This window comes from Protomyctophum bolini, assembly GCF_963924005.1.
Source record: "Protomyctophum bolini genome assembly, chromosome: 7".
Classification (NCBI taxonomy): domain Eukaryota; kingdom Metazoa; phylum Chordata; class Actinopteri; order Myctophiformes; family Myctophidae; genus Protomyctophum; species Protomyctophum bolini.
In genome coordinates this window covers 35615963-35631562 of record NC_137868.1, presented here as the reverse complement: position 1 = coordinate 35631562, position 15600 = coordinate 35615963, and the positions used below count along the sequence as shown (strand labels likewise).

The 15600-nt window shown below is 42.7% G+C and overlaps 1 protein-coding gene across 2 annotated transcripts in view; it reads left to right on the top strand.

Moving 5' to 3' along the window:
* The window catches only part of LOC308318860 (receptor-type tyrosine-protein phosphatase U), a 169348-nt gene that overhangs the window by 137446 nt on the left and 16302 nt on the right, over window positions 1-15600 (top strand). For both annotated transcript variants that reach the window (XM_080768546.1, XM_080768545.1), the window contains 7 exons: window positions 2184-2220; window positions 3414-3511; window positions 7594-7710; window positions 10215-10369; window positions 11061-11196; window positions 12179-12328; window positions 14527-14841. In XM_080768546.1, coding sequence (XP_080624672.1) covers window positions 2184-2220; window positions 3414-3511; window positions 7594-7710; window positions 10215-10369; window positions 11061-11196; window positions 12179-12328; window positions 14527-14841 — 1008 coding nt within the window. The remainder of the gene's footprint in view (window positions 1-2183; window positions 2221-3413; window positions 3512-7593; window positions 7711-10214; window positions 10370-11060; window positions 11197-12178; window positions 12329-14526; window positions 14842-15600) is intronic.

Genomic DNA, 15600 nt, shown 5'->3' with positions numbered 1-15600 from the left:
CAATAATAATAAAGATCACACTGGTGTGAAGTGAGCGGCACTCTTATCATCATGCATCATCATACATCAGATTCCGTGCTCAGCCAATCAAATCATCTCAAATTTGGTATACACAATCAAGACGGGCCATGCCATAAAGTTGGGGACTGGAGATGATGACACTTTGTTTTTATGCTGATTGGCTGAAGGGGCTGTCTGTCAATTAAAGCTATACTCCCACAGCCAACCATGCATTAGCAGGGTCCAGACTAGGGGTGGGTACCGAACCTCGGGATCAAGCAGGAAGCGATCCAAACGTGTTGAGTACCGGGTACCTATCCAAATTCAATTTTGGTTCTCCCTATCGGTTTCCACAGACACATAGTCACGCACTATTTTCTTCCCCTTTTATCTTAGACGCGCAGGGAACACAGCTGATGACACATTGCATCAGCAACGCGTTGCGATCTGTTGTGGGCTTGCAGATCGGCTGCTGCATATAGTTGTCGAGGAGTCTAGAGAGACGAGAGACAGAAGGGGAGAGAAAGTGTGGTGTCGAAGTGACACAGGCGTGCGGTTGCGACGCATGCACAACACAGACACAGACAGTGGTAGTAAGCTATGGATTACCTCGTGTTTGTCCAAATTACACAACACGTTGTGATCTTGTGTAGCCTAAATCATCCACACGAACCGCTGAATTACGTCTTCTCCTCTTCCACCTCTCTCCAGGTGTAGCCTATTAAGCTCGTTAAAGCGAGAATGAGAAAACCTTATTTATTTTTGCTTTAAGTCAAAATAAGATAATAATTTTGCATTACAAAAAGGGTTATTTTGTTTAAACGGGCAGTGCTGGTTGGCAGGAATCAATACACTTTTAGTCCGACATGTTTGTGCCAGCATGTGTGATCAGATTTATTTCTTGATCGCCACATGATCGTAAACATGACGTCATGGTCTGCTATGCTCGATAGCAGGCTTGATAAGCCCATAGCTTATTTGCCCAAAAGCTTAGTTTATTCGGGTATCAGGTTTGAAGCTCCATACCTTAGGCTGTTTGTGAGTTTTAATAAAGGCAGGACTCAATTGAGGGTCCTTTTATGCTTTAAGATCTGGTGTTTTGTGTCTTTGCAATCCAGGACACTCATAATGCCAACACTCAGTTGTCATTCCTGCATGTCCTCTCAAAAATATCTCCTGGGAATGATTCCAAATTAATTGTAATAATGAGGTCACATTCAGGAGGGTATTTTAACAACCACTCGCTCTTTGGAACGACTGTTGAGCTTGTATTGCAAAGCCAGAGAAGAAGTGTGTTGTTTTCAGGAGGAAGAGTTGTGATTTAGTGTGAAACAAACTGTTTGTCTCACATTTCTTCAGGCCTTCAGGCACATTTCTTTGTTGCCTTTTTGCCCTCGAGGCTGCATGTGGTGCCCTCTCATTCAGCATGAACATCCTGTGTTCACCATGAGGACAGATCTGACATCTATATCCTCTCCTTTGATATGAAAGATCTCAGAATGCTTCGCTGTGCATGCAAGATGTAGCTCCCCACTGCACCGGCCCACCCATCCAAAAAGAATACAAGCAAGTTCATTATGGCCATGATAGCCTGCATGCTTTCATGTGAAACCTATTAGACAGACATGTTGGGGCTGTTTTCTGCAAAGAACAGTTTGAGTCTATGAAAGAAAAGGCCGTAAGCTGTTAGTCTGCAGTTGTGGCTTCAATGAAAATACATTATTTCTATTTCTTTATTGGATCCTGACGCTCTGTGAAGAATCAGCCATTTTTGACTAATTAGGGCTTCTGAAATTGAAAGGCGCCCACATCTACGTTATGCTTTTTCAGATAACTCACGCTAGCTTGAATTATAACGTACACGCAGGGAAAAAAATACTGTATAAAAATAATTTTGTGAGCATATTAATTATCTGCTTTTACAGATGCTGTTTTGCCTCTAAACGACAGCACCAATCAGAGCATTTGGTTTGATTATATGAATACTGAGGAATGAACTGCATATACAGAGTAAAGTTAATATGGTGGCTGTGGAGAAAGACGACATTAAAAGTATGTAGTGGGTCATTAGAGGACGGGGAGCCAGAGGAGAGCGGACGGCTGTCCAGACATGATCTCCCTTCCAGCTGTGAGCCACGATCACATGGTCTTACTCAGCACCTCATTCCTCTTCTCTTTTGCAGGGCTACCATCGATCCAACCACTTCATCGCCACTCAGGGTGAGTATCCCTGCAAGGCGCGCGCGTGTGTGTGTGTGTGTGTGTGTGTGTGTGTGTGTGTGTGTGTGTGTGTGTGTGTGTGTGTGTGTGTGTGTGTGTGTGTGTGTGTGTGTGTGTGTGTGTGTGTGTGTGTGTGTGTGTGCGCGTGCGCGTGCGAGTGGGCACATGTGGGCGTGTGTGTGCGTGCATCTTTGATTTTTCATGCTTTCAGTGCTGTATTTCTGATTTTGTAAGTGAGTAATAAATCAGAAATCTGTTGGCTCTCCATCCTGAGCCAAAGCGCACGTCTTGCGAATCTAAAGGTGATGGCATGTGTGACCACCGCCCAGTGGCAGCTGTGTGATTGATGTCACTGAATTAATCATGAAGAAAAGATGAATAATTAAACACATTAATTATAGCTCCTAAACCATTGTGATGTGAGGAGTCCAGGAATCTGACGTGGAATAAAAGAAGCCTTCAGTTCCCTCTCTGCAACTCACAGAGCCAGGGTCTGTAGCCAAAACGTTGCTGAAGGGCTGCTCGACCGATTAGTTGAGCAGCTTCAGACATGCAGATTGACAGAGTGTGAAGTGAAAGAGAGAGTGACACACACACACACACACACACACACACACACACACATGCACACACACAGACTTACAGCTGAGTTGGGAGCTCAGCTGTGTTTGTGTCATTGTGAGCATGGTTTCTCTGGGTGCTCGTTGTTCCAGTGGTGTCTCCCATTGTATCTCCACGTGAAAATGACTGATGGAGGCTTTTGATTGAAATATGTATTAACAGTTTGCAGAATTACAGTACATTTCAAGCACAACTCAATACAAAGACTGTTAACTGTGAGTGCACTGTTGTGATGTGACTGGGTGCTATAGACATCGGTAATCTATAGAGTTGTAGATTACAGATGTTTTGACCAATGTGTTGTCATGATGATAGGTTTGTATTTGAGTATATTCAACTTGTAAGCAAAATAATACATAGTTGTGAATTTGTAGATTTGCTAGTTTAAAAAAAAGGCCTACAATGACAAGCTCAAAATGGGGATGCCAAGTTGAAAGTTGTTGCATACATAATTAACTAAATTGATGTAAAATAATAATAACAGCCGGTACATCGTTCATGCAGCACCATCAACAAGTGGTTTTCATTGATAGTGCAGCTCTGATGGGGCTGTTTCTGCTTCCCTCCACAAGGCCCCAAGCAGGAGACGGTGTTGGATTTCTGGAGGATGGTGTGGCAGGAGAACTGCTTCAGCATCGTCATGATCACCAAGTTGGTGGAGGTCGGCAGGGTGAGTGACATCACTGTTCCCTTTAGACGGAGCTGCTGTTAGCTTTACATTCTTTATTCACCAACGTCACCGTGCAGTGGCCTTAGTGCAGTGTGCATCCTGTCTGTGTAAAGTGTACATGTTGTCATTAGTTCATGGAAATCTAGTGCTAAACAGTAAGTAAAACAACTTCATGCACAACTTCTGGCCAAACATTTTGTTTTACCACAACTTGTCCAAACTAAATTGTACATAATCACTGTAATGTATTTCCTGATGGCAGCAGTAGGCTAATACATATAGCCACATTATTATTATATCTCTGCTGTTGGCCATGCATTCAAAATATATTTTATCTTGTACGTACAATATAATATCTCGTCCGTACAAGATATTATCTCGTACGTACAAGATATTATCTTGTATGTACAAGATATTATCTTGTACGTACAAGATAATATCTTGTACGTACAAGAAAAAATATATATACGTACAAGATATTATCTTGTACGTACAAGATAATATCTTGTACGGACGAGATATCTTGTACGTACAAGATAAAATATATTTTGAATGCATGGCCATTCAGGGGCTCTGTAGTAACCAACTACAAAATGTAATTTTTTCAAGAAATGAAAAATATATTTTTTCAGGAACTTTAGAAAACCATGGAATACTGCCTCATCAAAGTTGGTATTGTGACTTTATACAGTATTGTCAATTGCTTGCGTGAGAGGGGGAGAGGTGGTGGAGCTAGCTTCTTTAGCAGACAGTTTGAGGGTCCAATGGAGTAAAGAGGTTTTGTCCGAAGCGCTTTTTAATACTTTTCATTTGTTCAATATTTTTACAACCAACAATTTAAACGGTGGTTTCCTCCTGACAGCGACGATACATATCTTACTGCATACAGTATTACACTTCAGAGCTGGGTGAGATACAGCAACTTAGCAACACACTTACTATTAGTGTTATATTTATGCTCCATTTGAAGCATTACATTAGTTGGACCCCCAGGATTCCACGATTCAGGAAATTACCGCCACGGAATACAGTCGCGGCTGGTGCGGTGGCGGAGTGGCAGTAAAACCTGTCAAATTATATTTGTTATTACCACTATAATATTATATTACAATGATTTGTACATGGTGAGGAGACCTCGTAGGACTTTTTCTTCACAGGGCCCTGGGGGGACTAGTTTGACTGACAGACATGTCCCTCATTTGAAATAGTCTTTCTAAAAGTGAATCTTCATATTGTGTGTCCTGACTCCTGACAATGCTAATGCAGAAGGGAATATATTCCACCCATACTAGATGATCCTCTAAAATAAATATGGGCAGGGTTTGGATGACAATACATACAGCCATTGCAACAGAACATAATGAAAATAATAAAGAATACAAATTATAATAATATATATTTAATATTTTATTTTTAGCCTCAAAAAGGATTATTTGAATATCCGATTATTATGACCCATCTATTTCATAAAGGATTTTACTTTACTACGTTTTGCTTGATAACTGGTAATTTTAGGTTGTTTTTAGATGCAGAATCAGGATTGTTCTCTGCGGAGAGACTCAATACTTTTTCTATGCGGAATCCTGGGGCGACTTCTCTATTGGAGAAGTAGCAATCATTGTGTAATTATAATTCTTACAATACATGACTTTCATACACAGGTAGCACCTGTTATGAAAGGCATTGGAAGCACTTCCTAAATACTGTATATTGTAATGTTTATGAATACAATGAGCAATAAGTATTATGTAGTAATGTGTCATACTCATAACACATAATAATAATAATACATTATAAATAGATTATCACACATTACCTTTGCCTAAATATGTGTTTATCATGCTGTGCTTACAATGGCTGTAATAGCAGCTACACTGCAGCTACACAGAGCATTTATTTTTCTATAGACAGCTATGTGTGTCCCTGGGTCTGTCCCTGGGTCTGTCCGAACACGGAAATAGTCTTATAGTGTTTGTTCACCACCAAGTGTCACTGTTGCACAGCCTAACACACAGACACACAGGCCAGGAGGAGGGCTTCTACAGTACAGTACAGTACAGTACAGTACAGTACAGTACAGTACAGTACAGTACAGTACAGTACAGTACAGTACAGTACAGTACCACTCACTTCATACGGGTCTGATTTTTTAAAATATTGTTTGGGCTTTTCTGCCTTTATTCGGATACTGTAGTGGAGAGTGAGATGAAACAGGGAGAGAAACGGGGAGTGACACGCAGGGAAGTTTTCCGGTCTCGGGGATGGAACCCACTACTCGCTGTCAGGGCATTAGAGCCTATAAGTGGTACTGTATGTACTGTACCTTGACCACTAGGCCATCAGCGCCCCAACATAGAGCATTTATACCACATGTTATGACCACACAGACAGCCTGACCGTAGCACTGTCATTATCTGTCACATGCATAAACAAGCCTATCATTCAAACGTATACGTAGCTGTCCCGTCATCATCTTTCCCCCTAGAGAAACACATTATCCAGGTGGATGGTTAGAATGACACCGTTTTACTCACACCAGCCCTGTATGCAATTAGGACCACCATCCCAACAGCACAGCCTTACTGAACAAATAGGAGCTGGACTTTAATAAAGAACCTTTCCCCTGAATGAAAAACCCCAGGTGCTTCGTGTGTGGAACACATTGCAGCGCTCCTGTTCTCCATGTCATTATGGGACCGCTTTACTTTGCCATCTGGGATGAAAAATCACAAACAGGGCAGGGCAGCTTGTTGTTTTGCTGTCCCTCCAACAGCATTTTACACTGCACTCAGATCTGTTACAGCTGTTCTGACATGTGCTTTCCACCAGAAGATGAAGCACTTTCAAAGGCTTTCTGTACAATCGTTTCATGTGTTTACTTTTGTGAAAGTGCCTTTTAAATCAGAATTACAATGGCAGTAACACCTTTTTTCATGAATTCTGTGCAAGCCAAATTGCTTTAAGCACTCCTTTGTCCCCTTGTCCATCAAAGCCTTAAATGACAAGGTTCAAGGTTGTACTTTTTTGTTACATCTTGTGTACAGGTACTGTACATAAAGAGTTGTGTACATGTTCATTGTGTAGCAAAGTTAGGTGAACTTTTTAGAAACAACTTCACAGTAAACAACTACCGGTAAACGGATGTAGGAAGTTGCAGTTCAGGCATAATGGTGCAAGAAAAGGACGATGGGAGGGCTAGCATTTCCCTTTGCCCTGGTTCGCTTTGGTTCTTATCAGTTCGTTAATGTATCTGTTTGTTAGGGGAAAGAAGCTTTTTTGCACTCTATTTCCAGTAGCTTTGAGACTGCGAAACCACTTTACATGCGACAGCATCTCAAGCAGTCTGCGGTTGGAATGGCTTGAATCCTTCATGATTCCGCAAGCTTTGCAGACACAGCGTTCATCGTACAGGGTTTGGGTTGGGGATATCACATCCGCTCATGTATTCAGCCTTGCAGTATAGGTTTGTGCTGCCATACCAAGCCGTCAGGATGCTCTCTGTGGTGCCCATGTAGAAGGCTCTTAGAACGTTTTGACCCATGCTAGCTGTCTTCGGTTTTCGGAGAAAAAAGAGGCGTTGTTCATTCTTCACCACCCGCTCTGTTTGCACTGCCCAGGTGAGGTCCTGAGTGATATGCACCCCCAGGAATTTGAACTGTCTGACCCTCTGTACTGCAGCGCCCCAGATCTGGATGGGAGAGTGATCTCTAGTAGACCTCCTAGTCAAAGATTATCATTTTAGTTTTGTCAACGTTGAGAGCCAGGTTGTTCTCCTGGCACCATTGTATCAGGTTCTCCTGTAGGCTGTTTCGTCATCGCTCGTGATCAAACCTATGACTGTGGTGTCGTTTGCAAACTGGACCACTTGGTTGGAGCTGAACAAAGCCACACAGTTGTGGGTGTACACAGAGTAGAGAAGCTAGCCAGAGCCAAGCCCCCGCAATATGTTTTAACTATATGTAATTTGTTATGATTTGTTAATTTGTTGATCTTACTTCACACTATTATGACCACTAAACTTTTTCATTCAGTGGGTAATTTACAGCATGGTTAGAATGTTCTGTAATACTTTGTCTAAACAGGTGAAATGCTGTAAATACTGGCCTGATGACAGTGAGATGTACGGTGACATCCAGATCACACTGCTAAAGACGGAGACGCTGGCTGAATATACAGTCCGTACCTTTGCCTTGGAGAGGGTAAGTCAACCCAAATCTCCCCAACTATTCAATAGAACATTTTGGAGTGAAATCCTTTTGCTGTTTGCTGTATAATTGTATTGATAGAAACATATAGAGAGCACAGCACACACTGCCCAGTTAGAAACGTACTCTGTCGGCACGAGACTGTCAATTTGTGACATCCTAATTGAAAGGCTCGCAGAGATCCAATGGCTCCATATGATCAATTGCAATATAGAAGGCAATAATTGACTTCACTTTGTCTTTTAGTCCAGGGGTTCTGCAGCACTAGCACTCAATAATGAGACAACGTAGGTGGAGCCCTCGCAGTACGGTAGACACTTACACACAGCGGGTGGTTACCAGCTGCCTCCATTAAGATTTCTAGCAGCTTTACCTGCACTGCAGCAGAAAAGACAGAGAGAGAATCTAGTCAGACGGACTTTAGTAGTTATTGTAGAGGGAGGATATATGGATGTCTTGTGGCAGGTTTCATAAAAGTCTGTCTCACAGCATGGGAGTCTTTGTGAAAGTTTTGACCTTTAATTAGAATGCCATAACTTCCAATCACTGGTTAAAATGTCACGTCTACTCTTTACCATGTACCATCTACAGAGCCCCCTAGGAGGCAAAAAAAACAGGGGGTGTAATTAGGTTTTCAGGGGATTATATTTCTGTTTTGTGGTATGAAAAAAAAAAGATGGGGGTGTGAAATATTATTTTTCAGGGGATGACATTTTTTTAAAGAGTATTGTTATTTTTTAATGCTATATTTAGAACTTGCGCAAGCGACTTTGAACTTTTGTGGGTGACTTTGAACTTGTGGCCACGAGTTTAGCATTAATAGTTAATTATTTTCCCCAGTTCCCAGTCATTTTCTCAAAGCTGTGCTTTGCAATGCTTTGGAGTCACACCAGACTCGGCTCATAAAATAGAAAATGACACGCTCTAAAGCCGTCATTTTAATATACTGTATGTCGCTGTCGGGGTCTACTCAGCCGGTCTTCCTGTGGCCAGGTAAAGCAGCGAAGCACTACTCTGCATTTAACTAAGCCAGAAGTCTGACAATTTAACATTCTAAATTCTATGTAATGTGTGAAATATCTTTTTTCATTTGGTCCGTAGCAATGCAACGGCCTCCTCATCAGGCTAATTAATAGGAGCTGTGCCCGGCTGCTCGTTAGCTTTCATTGTTTGCCTAGTTGTGGGGTTGCGTGACCCTGCAGGTGCACGCTGCTATCCCCTAATGTGAATCTGAAAATAAATTTAAAAAAATATTTGTGCCTACATTGTTTTTTCTTCATAGCACAAAAGAAAAATGTCATCCCCTGAAAACCTAATTTACGACTACCCTTATTATCTCATTGAGAGGAATTAGCCTGAGTAGCCGCTTAAAAATTCCTCCATATTTTCTCCTATGTAGCAGAGAGCTAACAGTGAGCAGCTGCTCCAGTGCTACTGGTTTGTTCCCAGTGTCCCCATCCTGTATTCTCCCAAAGGGCTCCTTCATGCTGCTGTTCTTTGAAATGGCTCAGAGTCACTCTGTAGTGACAGTGCCGCAAACACTCTATTAGCATCATTCCATCACAGCTGCTCTCACTGGGTGCATGCTGCTGGTTATTCAAATCAGCAGAAATATGGCAGATGCTGACAGTTTGTTTTCACCCCTCTTCCTAACTTTAGTTTTTGATTTATCTCTTCCTCAAATCTTTACTTTGCATCCACTTTATTTTGACATTTAATTTACACTGAGTGTTAAATGACTGTGTCTTTGTCTGCTGCCTGGGGAATCAAATATCTACTATTCATCCAAAGCATATTGATTGGAATCCTCTTTCCATCAATCTGTAATAAGTCATTCATTATATTGTGAAACTTCTCAAAATAATGACTTAATAGCATAAAATAATGACTTAATAACGACTTATCACAAAGTGATGAGAAACTTTCTCAAGAATGACTTACTCAGGGCACGGTGGCACAGTCGGTAGCGTTGTAGCCTCACAGATAGATGGTCCCAGGTTCGCCGGGGACGCTGGGGTCGTATTCTCTCCTCCGTGTCATCAGCGCCCATACCCTAGGTGGAGTTGGCGAAAGGGCCTTTCTGTGTGAAGTTCTGTGTCCCCTAGGGTAGGTATAGAGCACCAAAGTCTGACGTCAATATTAGTAGAGGGCGCAAATCCACGGGTTCATGTACTTTTTATTTGCATTGTAATCCCCATAGAAGGATTTTAGACCGCCTGATATAAGAAAATAAACGTCATCACGGCCGGCGTTACACTCGGATATGAAGAATCAACTGACTGAGAGAAAACGCTATTATTACTGCTACTGTTTATATTTTCAGTTTATGCCATGAAGTTGCCCCATCAGTGTTTCTTTCTTTTTCCTTTTTCTTTGTTGATTCTACTGTGTATTATGGATGCACTAAACTAAATGTAATTCTATGTCTCATACAGTGACAAATAAATATCTTATCTTATCGTAATGCTAATTCCTGTTGTCTTTGTTTGTTTTGACAGAGAGGCTACTCAGCCAAGCATGAAGTGCGTCAGTTCCACTTCACCTCGTGGCCAGAGCACGGGGTTCCCTTTCACGCCACAGGCCTGCTGGCCTTTATACGGAGAGTCAAAGCCTCCACGCCTCCCGATGCTGGTCCTGTGGTCGTTCACTGCAGGTTAGCATCTCATCGTACAGCAGTTAAGGTTACAGAGTTACAGGTATAGAGTAAGCTAAATAAAAAGTACTGTTGTGTACAGCAATAAAATGAAAAATAAAATAAAACAAAACAAGAAGCATCAACAATAGAGAATAACAGAGTTGAAGGAAAAAATAGATGTTTCATGTTGTCCAAATTTGTGCATGTACAACTTCTTGGTCTCAACTGCATTTCTTTCCTTCCATGGAGCAACATGGCGTCCACCGTACGGTGTTCGCTTCTCGTCCTCTTTAGATAGTCCTTGTCGAGAACCAGGAAGTGAATTATCGCTATGTAACAGGTGCCGCAATTGCTATTTATTTTTTACGGGGGAACACCCGTACCCCGAATAGAGGATTTAGAGACTTGGGACAACAATATAGCCCTTAATGTCCTGTGGTCATTCACTGTTGGCATCTCATTACACAGACCTTCAAACCAGAGATTGGAACTTAAGTTTGGTACTTGGGACTCGGGTCGCAATTAAGTCTCATGTGAATTCAGTCTTGAATTCAAACTTGTTTACATTACATACCTTTTCAGCAACTCTGATTCATAGCTAATGATATGTTGCTCCTGTGTCGTTTCATAGCTTGTAATGGAGTGTGTGTGTGTGTGTGTGTGTGTGTGTGTGTGTGTGTGTGTGTGTGTGTGTGTGTGTGTGTGTCAGTGTGGGGGCAGGTCGTACCGGTTGCTACATCGTGCTGGACGTCATGTTGGACATGGCTGAATGTGAAGGCGTGGTGGACATTTACAACTGTGTGAAAACTCTGTGCTCCCGACGCATCAACATGATCCAGACAGAGGTACATTCAGCTGCTATAGAGTCTATTCACATCAACATGATCCAGACAGAGGTACATTCAGCTGCTATAGAGTCTATTCACATCAACATGATCCAGACAGAGGTACATTCAGCTGCTATAGAGTCTATTCACATCAACATGATCTACACAGAGGTACATTCAGCTGCTCGTACTGACTGTCTATTGACTCTCAGGGATCTAAAGTTAAGTTCATACAGGAGGCAATGATATTTTCCCTGCAGCGAGATTATGTACAAAGTCAAACACGAGGCTAAAGACAAGATAAGATAAAAAAGGCGAACTGGGCGCTGTGAATGTGAATACACCAACTCATGCAAAATACCACGGGCCATAACTCAGCAATGCAAAGACATTCCTCTGGGGAAAGGTTCTGACGGCATTTGCTGTTTTGTCCCTCGTCCACCCCCCTCTGAGTTTAATGTATAGGTCATCACAATGGGTGCTGAGTTAAGATTCACCTTGTGCTTCAAAAGTGTTGCACTGGAACGTGTGTTCCTTTTTAGATGTGTAGATAATATGCATATATCTATCCCTTATGTTAATTCAATGTTGACTGAGCCGTTTATTACATGTGTAGTTATTTACAGGGTTGCTCTGATTAAATGTGTTGCTGCCATTATTTGTTTGTTTGTTTTGTTGAGTCATTTATTCTATCCAGCCCTTTGATACAATATAAACATTACGGTTATGCAGCGTTCCACCACTTTACATTCTCCACCGTTCTTCACCTTGATTATTCATTGATATTATGTACTGTACCTAGTGTTAGTTTTTTGCTTTCTGTCTGCCCTTCTCATCTGTCTCTTGTTTTATGTATCTGTCTTCCATTTTGTTTGCAGTGCTGACAGTTTTACAGAGGTGATACTGTTGGACTACAGAGTATAACTCAGGCTGTACACAGAGTAAGACACTCAGTTAATTTCCTCTCCATGTTCACTGTGCTGTTGTTGATGACCTGCAGGAGCAGTACATCTTCATCCATGATGCCATCCTGGAGGCCTGTCTGTGTGGAGAGACGTCCATCCTGGTCAACGAGTTCGCCCTCACCTACAAGGACATGCTGCGCGTGGACTCCCAGAGCAACTCATCCCAGCTACGAGAAGAGTTCCAGGTCAGAACACATTAAATACATATGCAACATATCTGTAACACTATAACTATATTTACCAGTGATACGCCTGAGGGCAAGGTCGCGTGCAGTCCTCAGGCGACCTTGCCCTGAGGACTGCGGATGCATCCGCCTGGGTGACGGCAGACTGCTGGGCGAGCGCTGGTGCTTAGGCATGGGGCGTCAGATCAACATATGGAATGAATTCTGTACTGGCCATATACAGTATGGGCCCAGGTAGGGCTGGGCCTTCATTTCGGGTTTGATGATGTCGAATGACGGAGTGATGTCACGAGGCGTGACCATATATGGAGGTGTGATGTTACGAGGCGGGACCATACATGGAGGCGTGATATGGCCATATATTGACATTCCCATATATGGGGTAGGGCCCCTGGCGATGTCGTCTTCGTCACGACTACCTATATGGCCATATATGGAGATCCCTGATGATGTCACGTGATATCACGAGGCATGACCCTATATGGGGGCGTGACGGATCAACAGGAAATGCACGTTTTCATAGTAAATGCGACCTGCTGTCGCAATAGGCCAAAAATGTAAAGCATATAGGGAATACTGTTGAATACTGTTGAATCCATGTAGATGTTTTACATACAGTATAGTTTACTCTATGGATGAATTGAATGTGTTGCACAGAGGGAATGGAGTGGGTTGATGCCATCACATAACCAGAGGCATCCCACTTTATACAATAATGGTGCTTCATTATGTGCACTTTGGAGAATATATTCACATATTGCATATTTCCCTCTTCAAAACAATCCTCTGGGGAGTCTTATGTTTATATTGAATGATAGAAATTCAATAATACCACTTCTCTGGCGGATGAAATACTTATTGGCACATAGATTTCCCATGATAATTCAGAATGGGACTAAACCGTGTGCGTGTGTGCGTGCGTGTGCGTGTGCGACTGAGTGCGTGTGCACATGTGTGTGCATGGGCAATGCTATTCCTCTCATCTTCCATAGTTTGATTGATGCGAACGCAGTGAGCACTTACTATGAGACCTAGCAGATCATGTCTGTCTGTGTGTCTGTGTGTCTGTCTGTCCCGCTATCCAAATATGGAGTGTGTTGCATCAGCAATCACTCAGCTCCATATATGGGCACAAAAGGGGCCAGGTCCATTCAGCTCCATATATGGGCACAAAAGGGGCCAGGTCCACATATACAGTAACAGCGGGACAGACACACAGACAGACAGACATGATCTGCAGGGTCTCAGCTGCGTTCGCTTCCCGCGTTTGCGCGTCTTACTGGTCTATTGTAGGTTTATGGGAATGCAGTCTCTTTATTCCTTGCTGACTGGGAGAGTAGAAAGTCAGCTGAGGTCCGACATGAAGTCACCATCAACCACATTGATCCAGGGTTTTGCATTTCAAAGTAACAGTGTAATTTTAATTCCATATTATGTCCCCATTTTATGCCCCATATGAATTATGCCAGATTCATTACCGTATTGCTCTCAGTCTCGGGAGGAAAAAAAGCTTCTCTGATTACAGACTGTTTGTTCTTCATAAAGACAGAGGTCACGTGTGCTTCTTTGATCTTTGTAAACTCACCCCTCTGACATTAACGCATCTCGGCTGCACTGCTCTGGTGTCATTCTCCAGACACACAGATCTGTAATTCCTACATCTATTATTGATGCTGCAGATTATAAACAGATCCAAATATTATTTTGGTATTGTCTAATCTAATTAAGGCTTAGCTAAAAACACTTTGTGTGTGGCTCCAGCCACTGAATATAACAAATATGCTCTTGCGATTCAGGGTCTTGTGACTCTGTCTATGGCAGTGTTAGCCTCGGTTGAAAATCTGATACCGTGGCTATGGCCAATCAGCGCCGTTTCAACTCAATGACGTCCCAGAAACGGCTGTCGTGGGATGGATGAAATTGATGTTCTTCAAAACACAAACCTGGGCATTGGATTTTATCATCTATCAGTGATATTGAACATTATGTTTAGATCTTGTTAATCCCACAGGGAAATTCAGTTTCAGCCTCAGCCAGCTAAAGGCAGCTCAGACGGTCATGACGGCTCAGGGGGTGCAGTATTTACGTATTTAAACTACAGATGTTGTCCTCACCTCACCCTCCTCTCTCCTCGTCCTCTCTCCTCTTCCTCACCCACTTTTACTTTAGTTCTTGTTTTCTCTCCTCATTTACCCCAGACTCTGAACTCGGTGACGCCTCACCTGGACGTTGAAGAGTGCAGCATTGCGCTGCTGCCCAGGAACCGGGAGAAGAACCGCAGCATGGACGTGTTGCCTCCCGACCGCGCGCTGGCCTTCCTGGTCACCACTGAAGGCGAGAGCAACAACTACATCAACGCGGCGCTCACCGACAGCTTCCACCGGCCCGCCGCCTTCATCGTGACGCCTCACCCGCTCGCCGGCACCACGGCCGACTTCTGGAGGCTGGTGTTTGACTACGGCTGCACCTCGGTGGTCATGTTGAACCAACTCAACCAGTCCAACTCAGCCTGGGTGAGCTCTCTCTCATTTCACCTTAATTTTGTCCGGGAAGGATAATTCAGAGCAAACTCTCTTGACTCCCTGAATCCAAGAATACCAAACGGCAACAACAAAATCAAAAGATGACAGACATCAGATGCAGACAGATTTCAAAGCATTATTCAATAATATTTTTTTGGAACAGATCAAAATTAATTAAATTATTCAGCTTTAAAACACAATTCCACATGTGTAGGGGATAAAAAAAAGGTTTGTTTGTCACTCACTCATGGGTACAAGCAGTGGCATGTTACTGTACTACTATTAACACAACATTACAAAATAACAACATAATCTAAGCTGACCAGTGTGCCATAGCTTCATCTGATTGGCTCAGCAGCAGAATTTGTTGAGGTGTCTGGGTAGATCTCTCACCTGGTGTCAGTGTTTGGAGTTTCTAGGAACGTCTCAGGGCCAGATTTACATACATCAAAGGCTCAGAACATGCTGGCCTCTGGAGCTATACATGCCTTTTCTGGCCTAACATCAAATCCTTCTCACCTGGGAAGCTACAGTCTGTGTCTGTCCCTCTGAGCTTAACTTGATATTCCTTAAAACAAATGGCCTGAATTGAAATGTGCTCTGGTAAGGTGCATGGAATTCATGTCTGGTTTACTAAGGCTGTAACTACTTATGCAACTGGCCCATGTGGGAACATGGTGTGGAACTTGGAAGGTTCATGGTGGTCTTTGATTTCTGAGACTAATTATTCGGTGACTGAATTAATAGGCT